At 54.4% G+C, this 23,825-nt stretch overlaps 2 protein-coding genes across 2 annotated transcripts; both read left to right on the top strand.

Moving 5' to 3' along the window:
* On the top strand, nucleotides 1-18,843 carry LOC4324391 (wax ester synthase/diacylglycerol acyltransferase 11). Its single transcript, XM_015765995.3, has 7 exons — nucleotides 1-324; nucleotides 16,480-17,112; nucleotides 17,210-17,276; nucleotides 17,397-17,473; nucleotides 17,595-17,810; nucleotides 18,042-18,179; nucleotides 18,279-18,843. The coding sequence occupies exons 1-7, from the start codon at nucleotides 31-33 to the stop codon at nucleotides 18,447-18,449; spliced, it is 1,596 nt and encodes a 531-aa protein (XP_015621481.1). The 5' UTR covers nucleotides 1-30; the 3' UTR covers nucleotides 18,450-18,843.
* A 1,166-nt stretch (nucleotides 18,844-20,009) lies between these two features.
* LOC4324390 (cytochrome b561 and DOMON domain-containing protein At3g61750) lies at nucleotides 20,010-22,875 on the top strand. The gene is made up of 4 exons (XM_015765996.2): nucleotides 20,010-20,398; nucleotides 20,498-20,894; nucleotides 21,446-21,729; nucleotides 22,381-22,875. The coding sequence occupies exons 1-4, from the start codon at nucleotides 20,225-20,227 to the stop codon at nucleotides 22,642-22,644; spliced, it is 1,119 nt and encodes a 372-aa protein (XP_015621482.1). The 5' UTR covers nucleotides 20,010-20,224; the 3' UTR covers nucleotides 22,645-22,875.
* Nucleotides 22,876-23,825: the final 950 nt, after the last annotated feature.

Here is a 23,825-nt window from a genome sequence, read left to right as displayed (position 1 = left end):
GCGCTTAGCTGAAAAGAAGGCTGAAGCGATATGGATCATCTCGGCGGCATCAGGCTGCGGAGGCCGGTGCTGTCGATTGACAACGCGGAGCCCGCGGGGGAGACGGGGATGAGCGAGACGAAGAAGAAGGCGGCGGCGGTGGCGGAGGAGGAGGAGGAGTTGCTGGAGGAGCCGGTGAGCCCGGCGGGGCGGCTGTTCCGGGAGCCGCACTTCAGCTGCTACATCGTGTGCACGTTGGGCGTCGCCGAGCCGGTCGACCTGCCCGCCGTCCGCGCCGGCATCGAGGCCACCCTCGCGCGCCACCCGCGCTTCTGCAGCATCCAGGTAACGTGACCCTTCGATCTCCCCGTTCCCGGTGTCATGCATCAAAAGAGGATTAATTAAGGATTTCCCTTTTCTTCTCTCTTTCGATGCAAGCTTGGTTGGTTCGCGTCTTTGCATTTTGAATGCACTTGCAGCGCCGCTATCTGTGACTTTTTGTCTAGTGGAAAATGAGCACGATGAGACGATCGAGTATAGTGGGTAGAGGGTAGTGTATGTCCGAATGATGAGTAGGCCATTCATGGCCATACGATTTTTCACCATTTTCCTTCTTCTCTTTTATTCTTCTCACCTTTTCGTCCTTCTTCAGACCGGCGGAGAACGGAAGACGGCTTCCTGGCTTATGCCAAGCTAATTGCGTGTGGCGGCTTGAGTTGGAAAATTACTCTTCGTTTACCAGTCATGTAGCAATCGGCTACTCTCATTAAGCAAGTAAATCAGAGACACGTTAGTAGACCTTGTACGCTTGGTCTTTGTGGAAGGAAACTTGGAAGTTGAACCTCCAAGAAGATTCGATGGATTAGTTATCACAGTTGAGGTTAACCAGGTCGTAGTCGTAGGCCGGAAGTTAGTTAAGCACTTAACCCTGTTTTTCTAAAGGGAGTTAGGAACAAATTAAGCTTGTTGCGAACAGATTAATAGTTATGTTTTCAGTAGTGAACTGTTTCATTTAGGGAGACTGCATGCGTATGGTACGCAGCGTACACTATTATCCTCTGGACGAAGAATATCTCCACGGGAAGCATAATATCTTACGCTATCATGGCAATACGCCATGAAAGGGACCGAACGGTCGAGGTGGGCCTGCACCTGAATTTGTGCATATCGCGAGCTAGCTTTCCTGGCTCCAATGCTCCATTAATCCGTTCGTGTCGCGCTCAATCAGAATCGATCGAAATGAGAGCATGTCATAATCTGCTTTTACGTACACATTGCAAACCAAAATTATCTTCGAAATTATGGGTGTTCCCACGTTAACCAAGAAAGCAATCTGTACTATTCCAAGTTTCCAACCAGAGAAGGTGAAAATGAATTCGCAAGGGACAAACTTTGGATGTCCCAGTCCCAAGCGACGGTTCAAAATACCGGGAGGCACAGAGCTGGGGACCAGTTGCTGCCTGAAAGGATGGAGTAGATTGATTTTAAAGATTTAAATTCATTTTTTAGGGGAACCGTACAGATGATTTTTTTTCAAATATTAAAATATGAACTTTTGTACAATATCTTGTAACCAGTTGGTTGCCAGTCTAACCCAAATGACAAGCGCTTCTGTAAATACGGTGGGGGGGGGGGGCGCTACCATTGAGAATCTAGAAAATTTTAGTACAACACTGTATATTCTAGTCTTTTTAAGTGAGAAATTAGAAATTTGGGGAATTTGGGGGTTCATGTGCACCCCCCAAATACTATGTAGCTTCGTCACTGCCAGCATTCATATAGACTGGAGCAAACATTCAGTTAAAAAAAAGAGTAAATTGTATCAATGATACATGAACTTGTTAGGTGGGTGTAAATCTAATCTAATCTATGAGCTTGTAAAATGCTCATTTTGATAAATGCAATCTAATCTATGAGCTTGCAATCTAATCTGATATGTGCAAACTAAGGCTAAAATGGCACGATAAAATCGATTTTTCTAAGTTGAACATTATAAACGATTATAAATTAGTACATGACATGCATGCACATATGGTAGAAAGGCTATATTTATAAACTTGGTTTCTATCCCTTGCATCATTACTCAATTTTTATTTCTTTTTTATGCAACCATTATGTTTATTATATGTTTTGCTAAACAAATCTCTGTCTATGTGACATCCTTCTAAGACATATATTTACGTAGCATTTCAATCAATAACAAAATCAATAAGATTAACCTTGCCATATAATTTTAACCTTATTCATACATACCAAACAAGTTCATGCACCAAAACAAATGTTTTACAAGTTCATACACAGCATTGCACTTAACTGACAAGTTCATCTATAGTTGATGCAGTTTATTCAAAAAAAAAAACACCACAAGCACTGCAAGAAAAAACATAGATAATTTCTAACGAAATATTTGTAGAGCTATAATTTGCCTTACAACTCTTATATTTTTCGTATATGATTGTATTCTACATATGGAGTAGTACATCTATACTGATTACTGTATATCGTTACAATTTCAACTCACCGTGGTCAAACGGTATCTATATTTTTCCTTTTCAGGATGGTAATTTTTATTAAAGTCTCTTAACTCTTAATAACATACTACGTAGTATAAGCTTTTTTTCTTACAAATTGATCATTTTCAAATACTTATTGTAAAATTAGACCATGCAAAAAAAACTTCTACAAAAATATACCGTGGGCTCAGGGCTAGTGACATTGTCGCCGAGGTTGCAAAGATTAGCGCCGCTACATTGGCGCTGACCCCATATCCACGTGGAGCCAAGGCCGATCCCCTCACCGACGTGGTAGGGCCTCAGCGCCAAACTATTTGGCGTAGACACGTGACGGAGCGTGGGGCTCCTCACCGGGAGACCGCGCAGGCCTCCCTTTGCCGGTTCGGCCGGGGGCCCTGGGTGAGGTTCTAAGCTCCTAGCCTGTGGAAAGTTCGCGAGAGTGGAAACACACAAGACACGGGCGATGTATACAGGTTCGGGCCGCTGAGAAGCGTAATACCCTACTCCTGTGTTTTGGTGGATCTGTGTATGAAGAAGCTACAAAGTGCGAGCCAGCCCCCGATCGTTCTGGGATCCTTCTTTTTCTCTCCAGATCATCCCCCCTTTCACCACCTTCTCTTAAGTGGGCAAGGTCCTCCTTTTATATCTCAAGGGGATACCACATGCACCATCTCTCCCTCTCTTTCTTTTGTGTGGGGACTCATCCTCTCTTCCCTCCAACTTGACTTCTCTTCATTAATGGACGGAGATTTGTATGGCTGCCGTCCGAATGACCTTCTGATGGGACGGCCCATACCTACCTCCACTTCCGCCGGAAGCAGGCGCGACGTGGGAACATGGCTGTCTGCTGACGACATGACCATAGTCAGACCGGTCACAAATCGGTCATTCTTGTCCACCACGTGTCAGTTTAACAATCTGCATGTTCGCCCTTCTTCATACAATATCTTACCTGTAATGGTTAGGATGAAGCCTGGCATATATCTGACCGGAACCAACGTGCCATCTCCAGGAGCTAACACGCCGGCTCCGGCTAGGGACGAGTGCTTGGAGGCTCTCATCCTGATGGGATGGGGCGAGGCGTGCGTCAGACCGCCTGTCGCCACCTAACCCACGATCTGATCGGTCTGTGACTGGTCACAGACCGGATAAACGAGCGCGCTGCACTGCGTTACATGCGGCGTGACGCGCTCGTCCAAACCGCAATAAATGTGGTTAGGTGAGCCCCGCTATGCTTACCTACCCCATATACGCGGCGCAAAACCCACAAGGGGTCGGGACGCCTCGGCCCTCGGGGCCGAGACGGGAGCGGTCCGACCCCTCGGGGAGACAAAGAGAAGGGCGGCCGTATCACCCTCGGGCCCGACCCCCCCCCCCGAGGGGGTTAGGCCACGTGGGTGATCGTGTCTGCCTCAAGTCTCTAAGTCATGATACTCCCGGTCCCATGTCACCGACAGTAGCCCCCGGCGTTATGCCAGGGCGATCGCCCTCCTCGAGGGAAGCGGTCGGGCGTGACGCCACTTCCTAAGGCCTGGTGACAGGTGGGGCCGGTCTAAAAATCGGGACAAGCCGGTTCGTTTTTCCTGGAGATATGGTGATGGCGCTTCGGTCGGCGAGCGTAATTAACGCGCGCACGAGATGTTCCATCTCGACTGCCACAGCCGCATATCCACCTCATGCACCGCAAACGGGCGAATGGGATTAGTGGAAGCGTGGGCGCGAGAAACGAGGGGGCAAGATAGTGGGCGCGTGAAACGAGGACCCGGGCACAGCGTTGGCAAGGGTATAAAGTCGCCGAGGAAGAGATTTGCTTCCTTCCTCTCGCCATTATTCCCCTTGTCTTTGCCGCTTGCGCCCTAACTCCTTGTTTCCTGTGCCCTACTTTCGCCACACGCGCTTGCTCTCAAACATCTCTTCTTCCGGTGTCATGGCACGGGGCTCCGTTCCGCTTGACGGTAGCGTGCTGCCGCCTTCCCGCATCGTGAGCGAGAGACAGGCCGGGCTGCCGCGCCGCTTCATGCCGGAATCTGCCACCGGCCGGGAGATAGTCTCACTGGGCGAGGGATGCCCGGCGCCACGCTACCCGGGGCGGTCCGTCTTCTTTCTCCCTTTTGCTATGGCAGGGCTGGTTCCGCCATTTTCTTCTTTCTTCATGGATGTTCTAGAGTTTTACGATCTCCAGATGGCGCATCTCACCCCCAACGCGGTAATGACATTGGCCATCTTCGCGCACCTGTGCGAGATGTTCATTGGGGTGCGCCCATCCCTTCGGCTGTTCCGGTGGTTCTTCACCGTACAGCCGGTGTCGCCGCCGTCGGTGGTTGGTGGTTGCTACTTCCAGCCGCGGGGGCCGGTGCTGAACCGCTACATTCCCTGCGTCCTCCGCAAGAAGTGGGATGACTGGAAGAGCGACTGGTTCTACACCCCCCTCGCCGACGAAGCGCGCCTCCGACTTCCGAGCCAGCCTCCAGCGCAGGCCTCCAACTGGCGGGCGCCGGTAGATCTGGGAGATGGCTACGACCCCGTCCTCGACCGCCTGGCGGGCCTGCGATCCCAGGGGCTCACAGGGGCCATGGTGTTCGGCGACTATCTTCGTCGCCGGATCGCGCCACTCCAGCGGCGCGCCCGGGGCGCCTGGGAGTACACCGGGTCCGAGGACTGTATGAGGACCCACCGGGGGGTCAAATGGGACTGGGTCCCCGAAGACTTCAAGGTAATGATCCAACGGGTGCTGAATCTCAGCTCCGCGGAGGCATCCCTCATCCCCCAAGGAGTCCTCCCCCTCTGCAGCGATCCAGATCGCGCCAACATCCTGTCCATCATGATGGCGGTCGGGGCCTCAGAGGAACGAGCTCCTAAGGGCCATGACAGTGCGAGCGGGAGCTGCAAGGGAGATCAATCTACCCCAGGAGGGGGTTGTGCTTCCGGACCCCGTGATGGGGGCTCGGGGGGCAGCCGCCCTGCCGACGCCCGAGGGAAGAGAAAGCAAGAGGGTACTTCCTCCCCATCTCCTCCCAGAGGGGGCGGGGCGGCGCGTGTCAGCAGCAGGCGCCCGGAGGGGGCCGCGCCGACGCCGCAGCCCGAGGGGGAGCGGAATAAGAAACGGCTCCGCAAGATGGGGGGGACAGAACCATCCCAGGGAAACCTCATTTCCCCTCCAAGGTGGTCGTTTAACCGACCCCCTCGCAGGTTCGTCCCACGCCCATTGTGGCTGTATTCATTCTTCCAACACAAGTTTTCATTCACCCATCTTGTTTGTCTTCTGGCTTTTCTTCTGCTTCAGCGAGATCCCGTCGCGTCCCTCCCGCCATTCCAAGTCCGGCCAGTCTGAGGCCGAGGACCCGGCGACCACAGAGGCCCGGAGGCGGGAATCTGACCGGCGAGAAGCCGCGGATCGCCTTCGGGAAGCCGAGGAGGCCGCTCGGGAGGCCGCCCGGGCTCGCCAGACCGAGGAAGCCGCTCGGGAGGAGGCCGGACTCCGCCAGGCCGAGGCGACGACATCCTCCGAGGCGACCCGTGAAACTGACCGGCAAGAGGCCGTGGATCGCCTTCGAGAAGCCGAGGAAGCTGCCCAGGTGGCCGTCCGAGCTCGCCAAGCTGAAGAAGCCGCTCGGGAGGAGGCCAGACTTCGCCAGGCCGAGGCGACGACGACTTCCGAGGCAACTCGCGACGAGGCCGCGGGCGCATCGCTTGGGCCCACTCCCTCGTGCGACGCTCAGGACAAACCAGGTCCGGGGGACATCCCCGAGTCCGGCACGTCCATCGGCGGGCCAAGCCGCGCGGCATCCTCTTCGAGGCGGCTCTTCCCCACGCCTTCCGTTGCTCCACTGAGCGCAGAACCCCTTCTGCAGGCCTTGGCCGTCGCAAACACCATGGTGTTGGACGGGTTAAGTGCCCAGGTGGAGGCCCTGCAAGCAGAGCGGGCGGAGCTCGACGCCGCATGGGCGCGTGTCGAAGAGGGGCGACTCTCGGTGGAGGCCATGGTGGAGGTGGGCCGCAAGGCACACCGCCGGCACGTCTCAGAGCTCGAAGCCCGTCGGAAGGTGCTGGGGGAGATCGCCAAGGAGGTGGAGGAGGAGCGGGGGGCTGCCCTCATTGCCACCACCGTGATGAACGAGGCGCAGGACACCCTCCGCCTTCAATACGGGAGCTGGGAGGTGGAGCTAGGGAAGAAGCTCAACGCCGCCCAGGGGGTCCTTGACGCTGCCGCTGCCCGAGAACGGCGGGCGGCGGAGACCGAGGTGGCATCCCGGCGGCGCGAAGAAGCCCTTGAGGCCGTGCCATGGCGCTGGAAGAGCGTGCCTGCGCCGTGGAGAGGGACCTGGCGGATCGCGAGGCCGCCGTTGCTATTCGGGAGGTCACACTGGCGGTGCACGAAGCCGCCTGTGCCGAAGAAGAGTCCGCGCTCCGCCTCCGCGAGGACGCGCTCACCGAGCGGGAGCGAGCTCTCGAGGAGGCCGAGGCCGCGGCGCAACGGCTGGCGGACAGCCTGTCCCTCCGCGAGGCTGCGCAAGAGGAACAAGCGCGTCGCAATCTGGAAAGTGCCCGCGCCGAGAGGGCCGCACTGAACCAGCGGGCCGCTGAACTCGAGGCGCAGGCAAGGGAGCTGGATGCAAGGGCGCGTAGCGGCGGGGCGGCCACGGGCGACAGCGACTTAGCCGCCCGCCTCGCAGCTGCCGAACACACCATCGCGGATCTGCAGGGCGCGCTGGATTCGTCCACCGGGGAGGTCGAGGCCCTTCGCCTGGCAGGCGAGATAGGGCCCAGCATGCTTCGCGACGCCGTGTCCCGTTTAGACCGCGCCGGGCGGCAGGCGGGTCTCTGGGGCGGGCGGACTGTGAAGTACGCCGCCAACCAGGGGGGCCTCGCCCAGCACCTCTCGGAGATGGCCGGGACTCTCCAGCGGCTCCCCGAGGAGCTCGAGGGGACGATTAAGTCATCCTCGAGGGACCTCGCCCGAGGAGCGGTGGAGCTCGTACTGGCGAGTTACCAGGCCAGGGACCCCGACTTCTCCCCATGGACGGCGCTGGACGAGTTCCCTCCCGGGACCGAGGACGGCCCGCGCGCGCAGGTCCGGGATGCCGCCGACCATATCGTCCACAGCTTCGAGGGTTCGGCCCCTCGGCTCGCGTTCGCCCTCAACTCCGACGAGGAGGGCGATGACGGCGGTGTGGGCGACAGTGGCGACGAGGCTGGCGACCCGGGTGCATCGGAGTGAGCCCCCAGGCCCCCGCCAATCTTTAAATAGTTTCTTCTTTTCTTCTTCCGAGGCCTTCGGGCCCCCTTCTTGTATAGACTAATTTAATCTGCAATCAAATAAAGAGGAAATTTTTTGTGTCAATTCTATTTGTTGTGTGTATGAGACGAGGATGGTCTGTGCCGCGGTCCTTTTGTGTCTTGGCTTGAACAAGGGCTCGTGCCCAGGTCCTAGTCCTCAAATGGCTCGGGTCGGGGCTAGTGCCTGGGGAGATCCACATGTCGAGACTGGCCAGGCCGGGAGCGTGGTGACCGAGGGTTATGGGTGACCCGATTGTGGGTTTTTGCCGATTCCCCCCCGGAGTTCACCACGCCCCGGGGCACGGCTCGGTTCTGGGCCCCGTTTGGCGATTTTAGCCGACCCGAGCCCCCGAGGGCAGGATTGAACACGAGTGACCTATTTCAAGTCAAGATCCTTCAAAAGGAAACAACAGCACAGATACAACCTTTAGGAAATCGAAAATGCTTTTATTGAAATACAGATATAAGAGAAATAAGAATATGCATATGTGGTAGCCCCCGGCCAACCCTGCACGCCCGAGGGGGGTGCGGGGTTGGCCCGAGCCCGAAACCTGACACCCGATCCCCCTTTAGGGGTAGAAGCGACGAAGGTGTTCGATGTTCCACGGGTTAGGCAGCTCTGTGCCGTCGCCCATGGCCAACCGAACGGAGCCCAGCCGGGGGACGCCGATCACTCGATACGGACCCTCCCACATTGGTGAGAGCTTGCTCAATCCAGCACGCGTTTGGACGCGGCGTAGGACGAGGTCGTCGACGCAGAGTGATCGGGCCCGGACGTGGCGCTGATGGTAGCGCCGCAGGCTCTGCTGGTAGCGCGCGGCTCGGAGGGCCACGCGCCGCCTTCGCTCTTCCAAGTAGTCAAGGTCATCTCCGCGAGGCTGATCAAGATCAGCCTCGCAGTACATGGTGGCCCGAGGGGACCTCAGGGTGAGCTCGGATGGGAGAACCGCTTCCGCGCCGTAAACGAGGAAGAAAGGCGTTTCCCCGGTTGCTCGGCTTGGCGTGGTTCGGTTCGCCCAGAGCACCGCTGGCAACTCCTCGATCCACGAATCGTCGTGCTTCTTGAGGATGTTGAAGGTCTTGGTTTTAAGGCCTCTGAGGATTTCCGCATTGGCGCGCTCCACTTGGCCGTTGCTTCTGGGGTGGGCAGGTGAGGCGAAGCTGAGCTTGATGCCCATGTCTTCGCAGTAATCGCCGAAAAGTTCACTAGTGAATTGGGTGCCGTTATCCGTAATAATACGGTTAGGCACTCCAAACCGGGCTGTGATGCTCTTAATGAATTTAAGTGCGGAGTGCTTATCGATCTTGACGACCGGATAAGCCTCGGGCCACTTAGTGAACTTGTCGATCGCGACATACAGATACTCAAACCCGCCCGGGGCCCGCCTAAACGGTCCCAGGATATCGAGCCCCCAGACAGCAAATGGCCATGAAAGTGGTATGATCTGCAGGGCCTGGGCCGGCTGATGGATTTGCTTGGCGTGGAATTAACACGCTCTGCATCGCCGGACCAGGTCGACCGCATCATTGAGAGCTGTCGGCCAATAGAAACCTTGTCGAAAGGCTTTGCCAACCAAGGTGCGCGAGGCGGAGTGGGCTCCGCATTCGCCTTCATGGATATCGGCAAGAAGCTCGACGCCTTGTTCCCGAGGAATGCACTTCAGGAGGATTCCGTTAGCCGCGCGCCGATAGAGGGTCCCTTCTACCAGCACGTAGCGTTTGGAGATGCGCTGGACGCGTTCACTCCCTTCGCGGTCCTCGGGTAGAGTCTTATCTGTGAGGTATGCTTGGATCTCAGCGATCCAAGCAATCGATCTAAGGGAGCTGGGAGCGCTCCCCTCGGGTCCCGAGGCCTGGACTCCGACGGGCATCGGGGGCCTATCAGGCGCGTCCGTCTCCCCTAAGGGGTCGGGTCGCGCCGACGGCTGGGCAAGCCTTTCTTCAAAGGCGCCCGGTGGGGTCTGGGCTCGCGAGGAAGCGAGCCGTGAGAGTTCGTCGGCAACCGTGTTATCCCGTCTGGGCACGTGCCGAAGCTCTATCCCGTCAAAATGGGGCTCCATACGCCGTACTTGGTGCACGTAAGCGTCCATCTGCGGGTCAGAGCACCGGTACTCCTTACAGACCTGGTTAACGACCAGCTGGGAGTCGCCTAACACCAGGAGGCGGCGGATCCCCAGTCCAGCTGCCACCCTGAGTCCCGCAAGGAGTCCCTCGTACTCTGCCATATTATTGGTCGCCCGAAAGTCAAGGCGAACCAAATATCTGAGGACGTCTCCGCTCGGCGAGGTCAACGTGACCCCCGCACCGACGCCCTGAAGAGACAGGGAGCCGTCGAACTGCATCACCCAGTGGGCGGTGTGAGGCAGCTGCGAGGGGCTCGAGCTGGCCTCGGGGACTGAGACGGGCTCGGGAGCTGGGGTCCATTCTGCCACAAAATCGGCGAGGGCCTGGCTCTTGATAGCGTGGCGTGGTTCAAAGTGCAAATCAAACTCAGAAAGTTCGATTGCCCATTTCACCACCCGTCCAGTACCCTCTCGATTATGCAAGATTTGGCCGAGGGGGTAAGACGTAACCACCGTGACCCGATGCGCCTGGAAATAATGGCGCAGTTTCCTCGAAGCCATCAGAATAGCGTAAAGCATCTTCTGGGCCTGAGGGTATCGGGTCTTGGCGTCCCGGAGGGCCTCACTAACAAAGTAGACGGGCCGCTGCACCTTTCGGTGGGGCCGATCCTCTTCGCTAGGGGCCACATCCCTGGGGCGCTCTTTGTCCAAGCGGCCTCGCGGGGTGCACTCGTCTTCTGTGCCAACGACCTCGGGGTCGGAGGACGACAGGGGCGGCCTTCCCACAGTGGCCTCGGGGCCGTCCTGGGGGTCGGGGGCTCCTGGCGTCGTCGGACAAGCGGGCAAAGGGCCAACTCCGGTCGTCAGGGGCCTTAGGCCACCGTTCGGCTCGGGGGCCTCTTCTCCCTGCTCTCTCCCGGGTCGAGTCGGCACAGGGTTAGCCTCGGGGTCAGAGGGCGATAGGTGCTGCCTTCCCGCAGTGGCCCTCGGGCCATCCTGGGGGTCGGGGGCACCTGGCACCGTCTGACAAGCGGGCAGAGGGCCTGCTTCGGTCGTCGGGGGCCTTGGGCCACCGTTCGACTCGGGGGCCTCTCCTTCCTGCTCTCTCCCGGGCCAAGCCAGCACAGGGTGGGGGTGCGCGGAATGAGGATTGTCCTCATCGCACTCCACAACCAACGCCGCACTAACCACTTGCGAGGTCGCCGCTAAGTAGAGTAGCAAGGGTTCATTTGGCTCCGGGGCGACCAGAACTGGGGGAGAGCTGAGATACGCCTTCAACTGAGTGAGGACACGTTCAGCTTCCTCCGTCCAAGTAAACGGCCCGGAGCGTTTGAGGAGCTTAAATAAGGGTAGCGCCTTCTCTCCCAGCCTCGATATGAACCGACTTAGGGCGGCCATGCAACCGGTGACGCATTGCACATCCCTAAGCTTGCTGGGGGGGCGCATCCGCTCTATAGCTCGTATCTTCTCGGGGTTGGCCTCGATGCCTCGGGCAGAGACCAAAAACCCGAGAAGCTTGCCTGCAGGTACACCGAACACGCACTTATCGGGGTTCAGTTTTATGCGGGCGGAGCGGAGACTCTCAAAAGTTTCCGCTAGATCCGAGAGTAAGGTCTCTTGGTTGCGCGTCTTTACAACCAAGTCATCGACATAAGCCTCAACATTACGTCCTATTTGGCTACCCAAAGAAATTCGAGTAGTACGTTGAAAAGTAGGACCTGCATTCTTTAACCCGAAGGGCATTGTCGTATAACAATAAGTTCCTATGGGGGTAATGAACGTAGTTTTTTCCTTATCCTCCCTAGCCATGCGAATCTGATGGTAACCAGAGTATGCATCTAGAAAACACAAAAGGTCGCACCCCGCTGTGGAGTCGACAATCTGATCTATGCGAGGCAGGGGGTAAGGGTCCTTAGGACATGCCTTGTTAAGGTCGGTGTAGTCGATGCACATCCGAAGCTTGCCGTTCGCCTTGGGAACGACCACCGGGTTCGCCAGCCACTCCGGATGGATGACCTCGCGGATGAATCCGGCCTCCAGAAGTCACGCCACCTCCTCGCGGATGAAGGCTTGACGTTCCGGGGCCTGGCGCCGCACTTTCTGCCGGACCAGCCTTGCGCCCGGCCGCACGGCGAGACGGTGCTCAATCACCTCCCTGGGGACCCCGGGCATATCCGCCGGTCTCCATGCGAAGACGTCAGCGTTTGCCCGCAGGAAGGAGACGAGCGCGTCTTCCTATTTGCCGTCCAGAAGACCACCGATCCGTGTGGTCTTGGACGGGCCGTCGCCCAGGGCAACCTCCTTGACCGGGACCTCGTCGCATGTGATCATCCGCTGCCTCGGGGCAGCGGGGACGGAGGTGCCAAGCCTCTCGTCGCCACCCTCGGGCTTGGACGCGGCGGCGAGGTGGTCCGCGCGCTGCTCCATACAAGCAAGCGCGACTTTGAGGTCGCCATGGACAGAGATGGGGCCACCGGGGCCCGGCATCTTCATCTGGAGGTAGGCGTAGTGGACCGCCGCCATGAACTTCACCAACGCAGGCCTCCCTAAGACCGCGTTGTAGGGCAGACTGAGGTCCGCCACATCAAAGTTCACCCGCTCCGTGCGGAAGTTGGCGGATCCACCGAAGGTGACCGGGAGGTCGATATGACCTAGCGGCCAAGTGTGCCCCGACGTCACACCGATAATCGGCTGGGACGGCCGGAGCACCATCCCCGGGGCCTTGATGGCGTCAAAGGCTGCGGGGGAAAGGATGTTGAGGGCTGCTCCTCCATCAATGAGGACACGCCCCAGCTTCACGTTGCAAACAGTGGGGGAAACCACCATTGCGATCTGTCCTCCCCGGGCAACGCACGGTGGGTGGTCGGTCTGGTCGAAGGTGAGGGCAACCTCCGACCACCGCGCCCGGCGCGTCGCCTCATGAGTAGGGGCCGCGGCCAGAAGCTCTCGCTTCATGGCCTTGAGGCTCCGGCGAGAAACGTGAGCACACGCTCCCCCATCGACAGTGGCAATGGTGGCCCCAGGCTCTTGGAAACCTAGGTCATCATCGCCGTCATCGATGTCCTCGGCGGGGGCCTTCTGTTTGGCCTCACTTCGCCGATTGCCGGAAGGAACCGCCGGGGACTTGCCCTCTCGGCGCTCCTGCCTCCTCTCCTCCTCCCACTTCCTCGTCCGCTCAGCCAAACTTTTGACTGCGCGGCAGTCCGCGAGGTCGTGAAGGGAAGTGTTGTGGACGATGCACCACTTGCCGGTTGGGCGCTCCCTGCTGGGAGCGCCGGCCTCCTTCTTTTTGTCGCCTGCAGGCCTCCCCTTTCGGGTGGCCCGCGAAGCGCCCTCGACGGCGAGGACATGACCCTCGTCGTCGGTATGGGCTGACCTCTTCTTCCTCATCCTGTCACGCCGCCCTGTCTGAGTAGTGGATCCGGGGGCGGCCGAAGCTGCCACACCGGAACCGGAGGGGTTCCAGGTCCATGCCTCCTCCTTACGAGCCACTCGGTCCGCGAGCTGAAAAAGCTCCGCGGTAGTCTGGGGCTCTTTGGAGGCGATCTTTTCGAGCATGCGGTTGTGCCGCACACCCCCCCTGAACGCGTAGATCACCGCGTGTGCAGGGATGCATGGTATGGTGTTGCGGACTTGACAGAACCGCTGAATGTACGAGCGAAGTGACTCATCATCCCTTCGCTGTACTGCGTGCAGGTCCGCTTCTTCACCTGGGCGCGGATATGTGCCTTGAAAGTTCATGGTGAACTGTTGGCACAAATCCTCCCAAGAGTGGACGGACGCGGGTGGCAAGTTCATTAGCCAACCCCGTGCCTGTCCCTTCAGGGCCATGGGAAAGAAATTCGCCATGACCCTGTCGTCACCCCCGGCGGCCTCGATCCCGGTCGTGTAGACCTGGAGAAACTCGGCGGGGTTGACGCTCCCGTCATATTTTTCGGCGATGGTGGGCCGAAACCTTGGGGGCCAACGGACGTTCCGAAGGCTCGCCACAAAGGCTCTACAGCCGACACCACCAACCGGGGGCACGGAGGGCTGATCCCCGCGTCCGTGTTGATGTGACACTCCGGACGAGGAGGCGCCCTCCGTTGCGTGGGGAGCACGTCGGCCATTACGCCGGCGCTCGATACTGATGCGGGCATCCGGCCCCCCACGCAGATCTTCCTGGGTCGGAGGCGCTGACGAAGGAGTGGCGGCCGAATGGCGAGCAACAGCCGCCGCTCGCCGCGCCCTCCACCTTGACGACACGGAGCCGGTGGTAGCAGCGCCAGAGGTCTTGGTGGCGGAGGACCGCCCACCAGCACCTAGGCGATGCCGTGCCGTCATGACCAAGTTGGCCACGTCGTCCAGCCAACGTTGGGCTGGAGACTCCGGGTCAGGGACAACGGGCGGGTGACGTAGGAGCGCGCCCGCAGCTTGGAGCGCGCCCTGGGGCGTGCTGCCGTCGCCGTAGACGAGGAGGCGACGCTCCCCATCTCGCCGCCCTTCCCCATCACCCGTGGATGTCGAAGTCGCGGATCCTTCGACCCTCTCGAGCGCCTCCTCCCGCCTAGGACTTTGGCGTGGAGGGGACGGTGGAGTACGGGCTCGACGGCGTGGGTTCGGCTCCCCGTCGTCACCGCTAACACTCGGAGAGAGGTTGTGCGCCTTTGCTTGTTCGGCCATTGGGCTGAACAGGAAAAGCTTGGCGCACACGAAAGAATGCGAGAGCTTAGAAAAACACACGCAGAGCCCCCTACCTGGCGCGCCAGATGACGGAGCGTGGGGCTCCTCACCGGGAGACCGCGCAGGCCTCCCTTTGCCGGTTCGGCCGGGGGCCCTGGGTGAGGTTCTAAGCTCCTAGCCTGTGGAAAGTTCGCGAGAGTGGAAACACACAAGACACGGGCGATGTATACAGGTTCGGGCCGCTGAGAAGCGTAATACCCTACTCCTGTGTTTTGGTGGATCTGTGTATGAAGAAGCTACAAAGTGCGAGCCAGCCCCCGATCGTTCTGGGATCCTTCTTTTTCTCTCCAGATCATCCCCCCTTTCACCACCTTCTCTTAAGTGGGCAAGGTCCTCCTTTTATATCTCAAGGGGATACCACATGCACCATCTCTCCCTCTCTTTCTTTTGTGTGGGGACTCATCCTCTCTTCCCTCCAACTTGACTTCTCTTCATTAATGGACGGAGATTTGTATGGCTGCCGTCCGAATGACCTTCTGATGGGACGGCCCATACCTACCTCCACTTCCGCCGGAAGCAGGCGCGACGTGGGAACATGGCTGTCTGCTGACGACATGACCATAGTCAGACCGGTCACAAATCGGTCATTCTTGTCCACCACGTGTCAGTTTAACAATCTGCATGTTCGCCCTTCTTCATACAATATCTTACCTGTAATGGTTAGGATGAAGCCTGGCATATATCTGACCGGAACCAACGTGCCATCTCCAGGAGCTAACACGCCGGCTCCGGCTAGGGACGAGTGCTTGGAGGCTCTCATCCTGATGGGATGGGGCGAGGCGTGCGTCAGACCGCCTGTCGCCACCTAACCCACGATCTGATCGGTCTGTGACTGGTCACAGACCGGATAAACGAGCGCGCTGCACTGCGTTACATGCGGCATGACGCGCTCGTCCAAACCGCAATAAATGTGGTTAGGTGAGCCCCGCTATGCTCACCTACCCCATATACGCGGCGCAAAACCCACAAGGGGTCGGGACGCCTCGGCCCTCGGGGCCGAGACGGGAGCGGTCCGACCCCTCGGAGAGACAAAGAGAAAGGCGGCCGTATCACCCTCGGGCCCGACCCCCCCCCCCCCCGAGGGGGTTAGGCCACGTGGGTGATCGTGTCTGCCTCAAGTCTCTAAGTCATGATACTCCCGGTCCCATGTCACCGATAACACGCTAACCTTAGTGCCATTACGTCTAGCATTGAGCTCTGGGACTTAGCCGCTCACGCCCGGGTCGCCCAACACAGTTCCTGTGTTGGGTGCTCCGCAGACGCTGAGCCGGCAAACCTCAACGCCAGGACAAATGACGCTGACACTTTAGACCTCAGCGTCAAATAGTTTGGTGCTAAGGTTTGAGACTTAGAAGCTCACCGATAGCCCGTCCAACTTAGCTCATGTATTAGGCTTTACCCTGGCAATGAGTTTGCCTGCCTAAGCACCATTCTCCCTGGCACTGGGGTAAGGTCCCCAGGCAGAGAGCTCAGTAGCTCACAACCAGCTCTATGCCCAGTCTTCACTTGCAAAATCCACATATCCCCTCCCGCAGCATCCAAAATCCATACACATCCATCCATCCACATACATACACCTCCATCCATCCATTCAACCACACACATAAACATAAATATCCATTCATCCAAAGTTCATAAATATCCATCACATTCTTAATGCTTATTCAAAGCTTTGCACACATGTGCAACTTAGTTAGAAAAAGTAGAAAATATAATATGTGCAACACTTGTAATCTTATGGATAGAAAGGGTATATTCTAAGACGCTTTGATTTCTTTATCTCTAGTCTAAATTAGAAGTAACATCCAAGTAACTGAGGACACATATATAAAGCACCTAAACCTATTCTAAACCCAAAACGTAAGTAACGAACAATATAGGGAGAGAATTGATGAAAAATATTTTCCTATAAAAAATGCATCCAGGTGTTGGACGAGCTGGATAAGAGCGCGAAGCCTATGTGGGTCCGGACCAAGGTGAACCTGGACGACCACATCATCGTCCCGGACCTGGGCCCCACCGACACGTCGGCCGACCCGGAGAAGGCCGTGGAGGACTACGTGTCGTCGCTCTCCACGCCGTCCATGCCCATGGACCGCTCCCGCCCGCTCTGGGAGCTCCACGTCCTCGGCTTCCCCACCGCCGAGGCCGCCGCCACCGTCGCGCTCCGCATGCACCACTCCCTCGGCGACGGCGTCTCGTTGCTCTCCCTCCTCATCGCCTGCACCCGCCGCGCCGACGACCCGGACGCGATCCCGGCGCTCCCGTCCTCCGCCGCCGGCCGCCGCCGCCGCGAGGGCCCGCTGCACGCGCTGCCGCCCCGCCCGCCGCTCGCCGCGGGCGCGCTCGCGCTCGCCGCGTGGGCGCTGTCCTACCTCGTGCTCGCGTGGCACACGGTGGTGGACGTGGTCTGCTTCACCCTCACGGCGGCGTCGCTCATGGGCGACGCCCGCACGGTGCTCAAGGGCGACGAGGGCGCCGAGTTCCGGCCCAGGCGCTTCGTGAATCGCACGATCAGCCTCGACGACGTCAAGAACATCAAGAACGCCGTGGGATGCGTACGTACGCTCAAAAAAGCTCACCTCACTAGCTAGTCACGTTACTTCTGAATTTCTGAAAGATCAAGCACATTACTGATGAGGTTTTCGCACGCAGACTGTAAATGATGTGCTGGTTGGACTGAGTTCTGCAGCATTGTCCCGGTATTATTTCCGGAGAACAGGTGAGGCTGTGACCACTGAGCAGTATTATTATCTGATAGATCACCATATTAGTGAGTCAGAAAATCGGCATTTTGAGACAGTTGGGTAGAAACAGACATTGTTGCAACTTCATTGTTCAGGTGAAAGTGAAGGAAAGAAGAACATCAAGGTGCGAACTGCTCTCATGGTCAACTTAAGGCCGACTCCTGGGCTACATGTAAGCCACAAACTTGTGTCGTCTTTGATGATTTCAAGCTAATAAAGAAAAGATTATCCGTCACACACAACATAATGATTCAGAGTTGGCCTTAATTATTAATTATTGTGGGTCTGATCAGGAACTGGCAAAAATGATGGAGTCTGGCAAGAACAACGGCGTGAAATGGGGGAATCGGTTTGGCTACATGATACTGCCATTCCACCTAGCCAAGCACGATGACCCTCTGGAGTACGTCCGGAAAGCGACCAAGGTTACCCGCAGGAAGAAGAGCTCCATGGAGGCGATCTTCACCTACTGGAGCGCCGACATGGTAGTCAAACTTTTTGGCATCAAGGTACTTATCTTCCCAAATAAGCATTTCTGGCTATGCACCCGAACGTTACAAAATGACCGTGCTTCTGTCAGACTGTCAGTAGTAGTCGATACATGTGACGTGTATGAGATCATCATCATCATCATGTGACAGAAATCACAAGCGTTGAGGACATACCATGTACTCTTGGCATGCAATTCATGATTCAGCATCGGATGGTCTCTCAGTCTCTGACTGATTCTTGTACTACAGGCGGCAGCTTCTCTCTGCTACGGAATGTTCTCGAACACCACACTGTCTTTCTCCAACCTGGCAGGGCCAAGCGAGCAGATCTTGTTCTGCGGCAACCCGATCGTGTACATCTCCCCAACCAGCTATGGCCACCCGCATGTAAGTATTATCCAGATCATGCATTCATCTGCATCTCCTCCCAAGTTTGCATTTCTGAAGAGTTTGATTAACCATTTGGGTTTGGGTGTGCATGCACAGGCCTTGACAATGCATTGGCAGAGCTACATGAACACTATAAAGCTAGCCCTTGCTGTAGATGAGACACAGTTTCCAGATGCTCATGAGCTACTGGATGACTTCACCGAGTCCATGAGGCTCATCCGGGAGGCAGCTTCAAGAGGGACAGACAAAGCACAGGATGGTCCTTAAGTGTACAAATGTCGAATATATGCAAAAGAAAATTGCTGAAGATGATTGATGTATTGTAATTCTGAGTTCAATTCTTTGTAAAGGATAGAAGGATCTATACCAAATCAAAGTATGGAAGGAAGAAGAAGAATTAGATCTTAAGGGGAAAAGGAAGAAGAGTATACAGAAACAGGTATTCTCATACTATTAGTTATACAGAAATTACACATCCACTGTCTGCAAAATTCCTCCCTTTGACTCCTGCCATATAGGGGCGATATGAGAGCTGCTCATATTCAAGTATTCAGAACAGTTGTCCATATAATACAGCAGAACAGTTAGACAGAAAAACAGAGACTATTCTATATCTTTCTTTATTTTTTATACATCTTCTGATGAATTCCTACGGGATGAATTATGGCTCTCTTGACTGAACCTGAAGCTCCATTATTGTGCATGAAACTAGCCTCATTTCAAGCGTCAAGGAACTCTTGGGTGTACTGCTGCTGCTAGTTTATGACAACTCTTGTCAACTTGGATGATGCAACGTGATTGAAATGGGGTTGCTAATTTCAAAGGAAATGGACTTGTATATGACGTTCGCTTTCGTCTTCTCTCCACCAGCCTTTCTGCACGGCTTACGCACGTGCGCTACATGGCCACTTGCAGTTAGGAATACTGCTTTTGCAAATCGAAATATGGAACCACACAGCGTTGCACCGACAGAACAAGGGCATCCGGGCAGCATCGCCCTCTGAACTCAAGAAATGGAGCAAAAAATACTTCTGATCCTGCTTACCGACACATGTCATTAGGTCCAACCAAAGGTTGTTAGATGGTATCCAGCTGAATTAACATATTGGATCTTAGCTCGCAGCTAGCTAGCTTATTTTTTGGGGGAAAAGAAAAGGCTCAAGAAAGTGATCGATGTCTTTTATATTGTATTAGATGGACATTATGATACATATTATGTCCCTTTACACTAGGAAGTGTTCAGCACCATCTCCGACGAATGATGCTTTGACACTTAATGCTGCGTAAAAATTCAACAAGTAATCACTAATGAGTTTCAGTTTGTTGGATAGTGTCGCTAATCGAGATGAGACAGAACATGCTTGCATGTGCAGGCGTGTATACGAATAGTATTTTGGAAGACCCATGTTGACATAGTACAAGCCTCACTACTATTCCGCAAATGATTTGTGGAGTATCTCAGAATTTATGTAAGTGCAGCCTAAAGTTGAAAGGAAAATATCTTTATTTCTCTGAGTAGCTTTATAATTCCAGACTCGCTAAAGAATCTAGACACAAACTTCACCGCAGCAAACAGAAAAGAGCAGGACACTGCACATTGCAATTTCTGGATCTGGACTGACTGAATCACTGAACCACATGATGCTCGAGGCAAGCACACTCATGGAGGGCTACAACATACCTGGATTTAGATAGCATTTCTCGAGTTCTTTCTAGCCATGTGTGTGTTGTGCTGGTTGGTTCCAGATCTAACAGTGACAGTGCGTGCTCACAACTCACAAGGCCACCAGCCCACCAACAAGAATATCATAAGCGAAATCACGAGCTGCATCCATCCATCAAGTCGCACTTGCCACTCCACCAGCCTCTGCCTCCCTCTCCCTCCCAAATCGCCGAGAAAAGAAGGAGATAAAATAATCGGCAGTTCGGTTTCCAGCTTCCAGCAATTGCGATTTTGGGTGATTAGCTCCAGCAGCAGATAGGTGATTAGTTCTTTCAGACTTTCACCGTTTCACGTCGCCGGCCGGCGGGACACCCGGCAAATGGCGCGCGCCGGTGCGGTGCTCGTGGTGGTGCTCGCCGCGGCGTCGGTGCTGTTGGCGCCGTGGGCGGCGACGGCGCAGACATCCAGCTGCGACGACGCGCTGCCCCCGGCGCTCGCCGGCAACTACTCCGGGCTGGCCTGCCGCCCGGTCTGGAACAACTTCGTCCTCCGGGTAAGTTACCCACGCCGCACCGGTGCTCCGGCGAGCCAAGATCCGCGTGCTCACCGTCTCCCCTCTCTCTCTCGATCTCTGATTCTCTGTGTGTCGCAGTACGCGCAGGGGAAGGACAACGTGCTGCGGGTGGTGATCTCGTCGATGTACAGCACGGGGTGGGTGGGGATGGGGTTCTCCAAGGACGGGATGATGGTGGGATCGAGCGCCATGGTTGGGTGGGTCGGCAAGACGGGGCTGTCCCACGTCAAGCAGTTCAGCCTCCGCGGGAAGACGCCGTCGCAGGTGGTCGCCGACGAGGGCTTCCTCCAGTCCAAGGACCACGACCACACCGTCGTGGTGCAGCAGGCCAAGATCTACCTCGCCTTCCAGCTCAGGTTCCAGTCGCCGCTCAGGCGGCAGCAGGTGCTCCTCGCCTTCGGCAACGCCATCCCCGTCAACGACCGCCTCACTGAGCACCAGGGCAAGACGTCCTTCACCTTCGATTTCACCACTGGTTCGTTCTAGCTCTCCTCTGCTGCAAAACTGCGAATGTGTTTTTTGGTTATTACTCACCGAACACGCACACGCGTGCACACCACACTGACAGGGAAATGTCCCATTGATATGAAGAGAACTATCCCGAAATAGAATTTCAGTAAATGTAGCTGTGTGCTCCCTCCTCCTAACATAACCAACTTTTGCCTATATCCAGATTCATAACTAGAAATTATAGGAATTAATTTTCTTTTAGGATTGAGGGTGTAGGTTTGAAAGTCGCCCTGAATTCATTTTTTCTTTTCATTGCTCAAGGATTCAAAGCTCTTCTTGGTTAACATAAATTGGTTGTGAAAAATCATGTGTTATGTGAGGTCTTACTTGTCAAATGAATGACACCTGGCTTGAAAAAAAAAATCGTCCTAAAAATGTAGAATGAGACAATCACTCCTTTGCGTCATGTGATGGCTTCACCTAGTCATTCTTTTCTTGAAACTTCTGCCATCACTTTGATTTCAAAATGAGAGATTTCTAACATCATCGAACAATTTGGCATTTGTCCATTTGCAGGCAGCTCTTCAGGTTCGTCTTACCCGGATGGTCTGAAGAGGGCCCATGGGGCACTCAACCTGTTTGCCTGGGGAGTTCTCCTGCCTATCGGTGCTATCATCGCGCGGTACTGCAGGAGATGGGACCCTCTGTGGTTCTACCTTCACGCCGGCATCCAGCTTGTGGGCTTCATCCTTGGTCTGGCTGGCATTGTGGCCGGAGTATCGTTGTACAATAAGATCCAAGCAGATGTCCCGGCGCATAGGGGCCTTGGCATATTTGTGCTTGTGCTGGGTATCCTGCAGGTATGCTCCTTCTTCCTCGTTGCAACAATCATGTTAGTTATAACAATGATGTTGTACTACTCAGTTTACGTTCAACATTACTCTTGCAATAACCATGTTAGTTATAGTCTTAGCAGTATGCATGTACTCATCTAGGAACTAATGACAGAAAGTCAGAAAATATGCACTATGAATAGTCAATTATTATTATGAGTAAATTTCACAAAACTACACGTTTTATGGTCCAAGCTATAGAAAACTACACACATTTTGACATGTGGCACTCAAATACATATATTTTGGTAGTGTAGTTTTACAAAACCAAACTATCAATGAACAGATTCACATGTGAGATGACATGGTTGTTTCACCTAGGATGAGGACGTGGCATCCTATTAATTTCATGCGATGGCTGGTAATAGGATGCCATGTTCTTGTCCTAAGTGGAACACCCACGTCATATCACGGCTGAATCCATTCATTGATAGTGTGGTTTTGTGAAACTATACTACCAAAATATATGTACTTAAGCGCCTAAGTGTCAAAGTGTATGTGGTTTTCTACAATTTGGACCACAAAACATATAGTTTTGTGAAATTTACTCTATTATTATTATTATGTTTTCCAACAAAAATTGGATACATGGATCTGAACATATGTAACATTGTACAGATTCTGGCCTTCTTCCTAAGGCCTCACAAGGACTCAAAATATCGGAAATACTGGAACTGGTACCACCATTGGGTAGGCAGGCTTGCGCTCTTCTTTGCAGCCATCAACATTGTCCTTGGAATCAAGGTCGGAGCCGCCGGCAACTCGTGGAAGATCGGCTATGGCTTCAACCTGGCCATCCTCCTGATCACCATTATCACCCTGGAGGTCCTGCTATGGACAAGGTGGAAAAACAACAACAGCAGTTCGATGCCAACATATTAAGTGTGATTAAATTAGGTTGATCTTGTCGCTGTAACTTATAACTGAAGGCCCTATTCTTCCATTAGTTTCTTTTAATGGTTGTACCATTTGTGTGATGCTGTTGCTTTGATGTTTCTGCAAGATCTTTTAGCAGAAACCAAAGATGTAGTACAAGACTAGTCAGTTGATGTCTTGATGATGAGCTGTGACGTGCAAAATGACGAGGTGAACACAACTGGTAATTGTAATGCAGTGGCAAAGGTGTAGTATTATACTCCCTCCGTTTCAAGTTGTAAGATGCGTTTCAAGTTATAAGATGTTTTGATTTTTATCAAAATCAAACTGCTTCAAGCTTGATCAAGTTTATAAAAAAAATAGTAATATTTTTTGACCCAAGATAAATTTATTATAAAAATATATTTAATTATTAATTTAATAAAACTAATTTGGTAATGTAAATATTATTATATTTGTCTATAAACTTAGTTAAATTTGAAGCAGTTTAACTTTGACTAAAGAAAATATCTTATAATATGAAACGGAGGGAGTAATATCCTACGACTGCAAAGCACGCAAAACTGCAGGTAATCGGAGACTCCGACGGAGGTCAGGTTTGGAGTACGGATGCTCTGTCTTGCTGGATCGCACGGACGATGGCGCCTCTCGTCGTGAGATGCGCAACAGGTAATTTCCTGCTTGGGCAATGGCCGCAATGCACACATCTGGTGAGGAGCCGGCATCGTACACTGCTTGCAGGTTGAAGCTACAGATGAACGTCGCCGCGCGCACGCGTAATAATCGCGCTCCCGCATCCCGGCATATGCGTTTAGTCGCTCACTCGCGCTCGCCGTCCACGCCCAACCAAAAACAAAATTTGCTACACGACATTAAAAAAGTCAAGAACACATATCTACTGTAAGATCGTACTACCTTCGTTTTTTAATAGATGACGCCGTTGATTTTTTCTTACATGTTTGACCATTCGTTTTATTCAAAAATTTTATGCGAATGTATAAGATATAAATCACACTTAAAATACTATGAGTGATAAAACAACTCATAGCAAAATAAATTATAATTACGTAAATTTTCTGAATAAGACGAATGGTCAAACATGTGAAAAAAAGTCAATGGCGTCATCTATTAAAAAATGGAGGGAGTAATAAACTGGTAATTAGATGCTGGACACCCGTAATATTATT

Source organism: Oryza sativa, chromosome 1 (genome assembly GCF_034140825.1).
Source record: "Oryza sativa Japonica Group chromosome 1, ASM3414082v1".
NCBI lineage: Eukaryota > Viridiplantae > Streptophyta > Magnoliopsida > Poales > Poaceae > Oryza > Oryza sativa.
The sequence above is the reverse complement of the archived record's forward strand: the minus strand, read 5'-3'. Positions and strand labels throughout refer to the sequence as shown.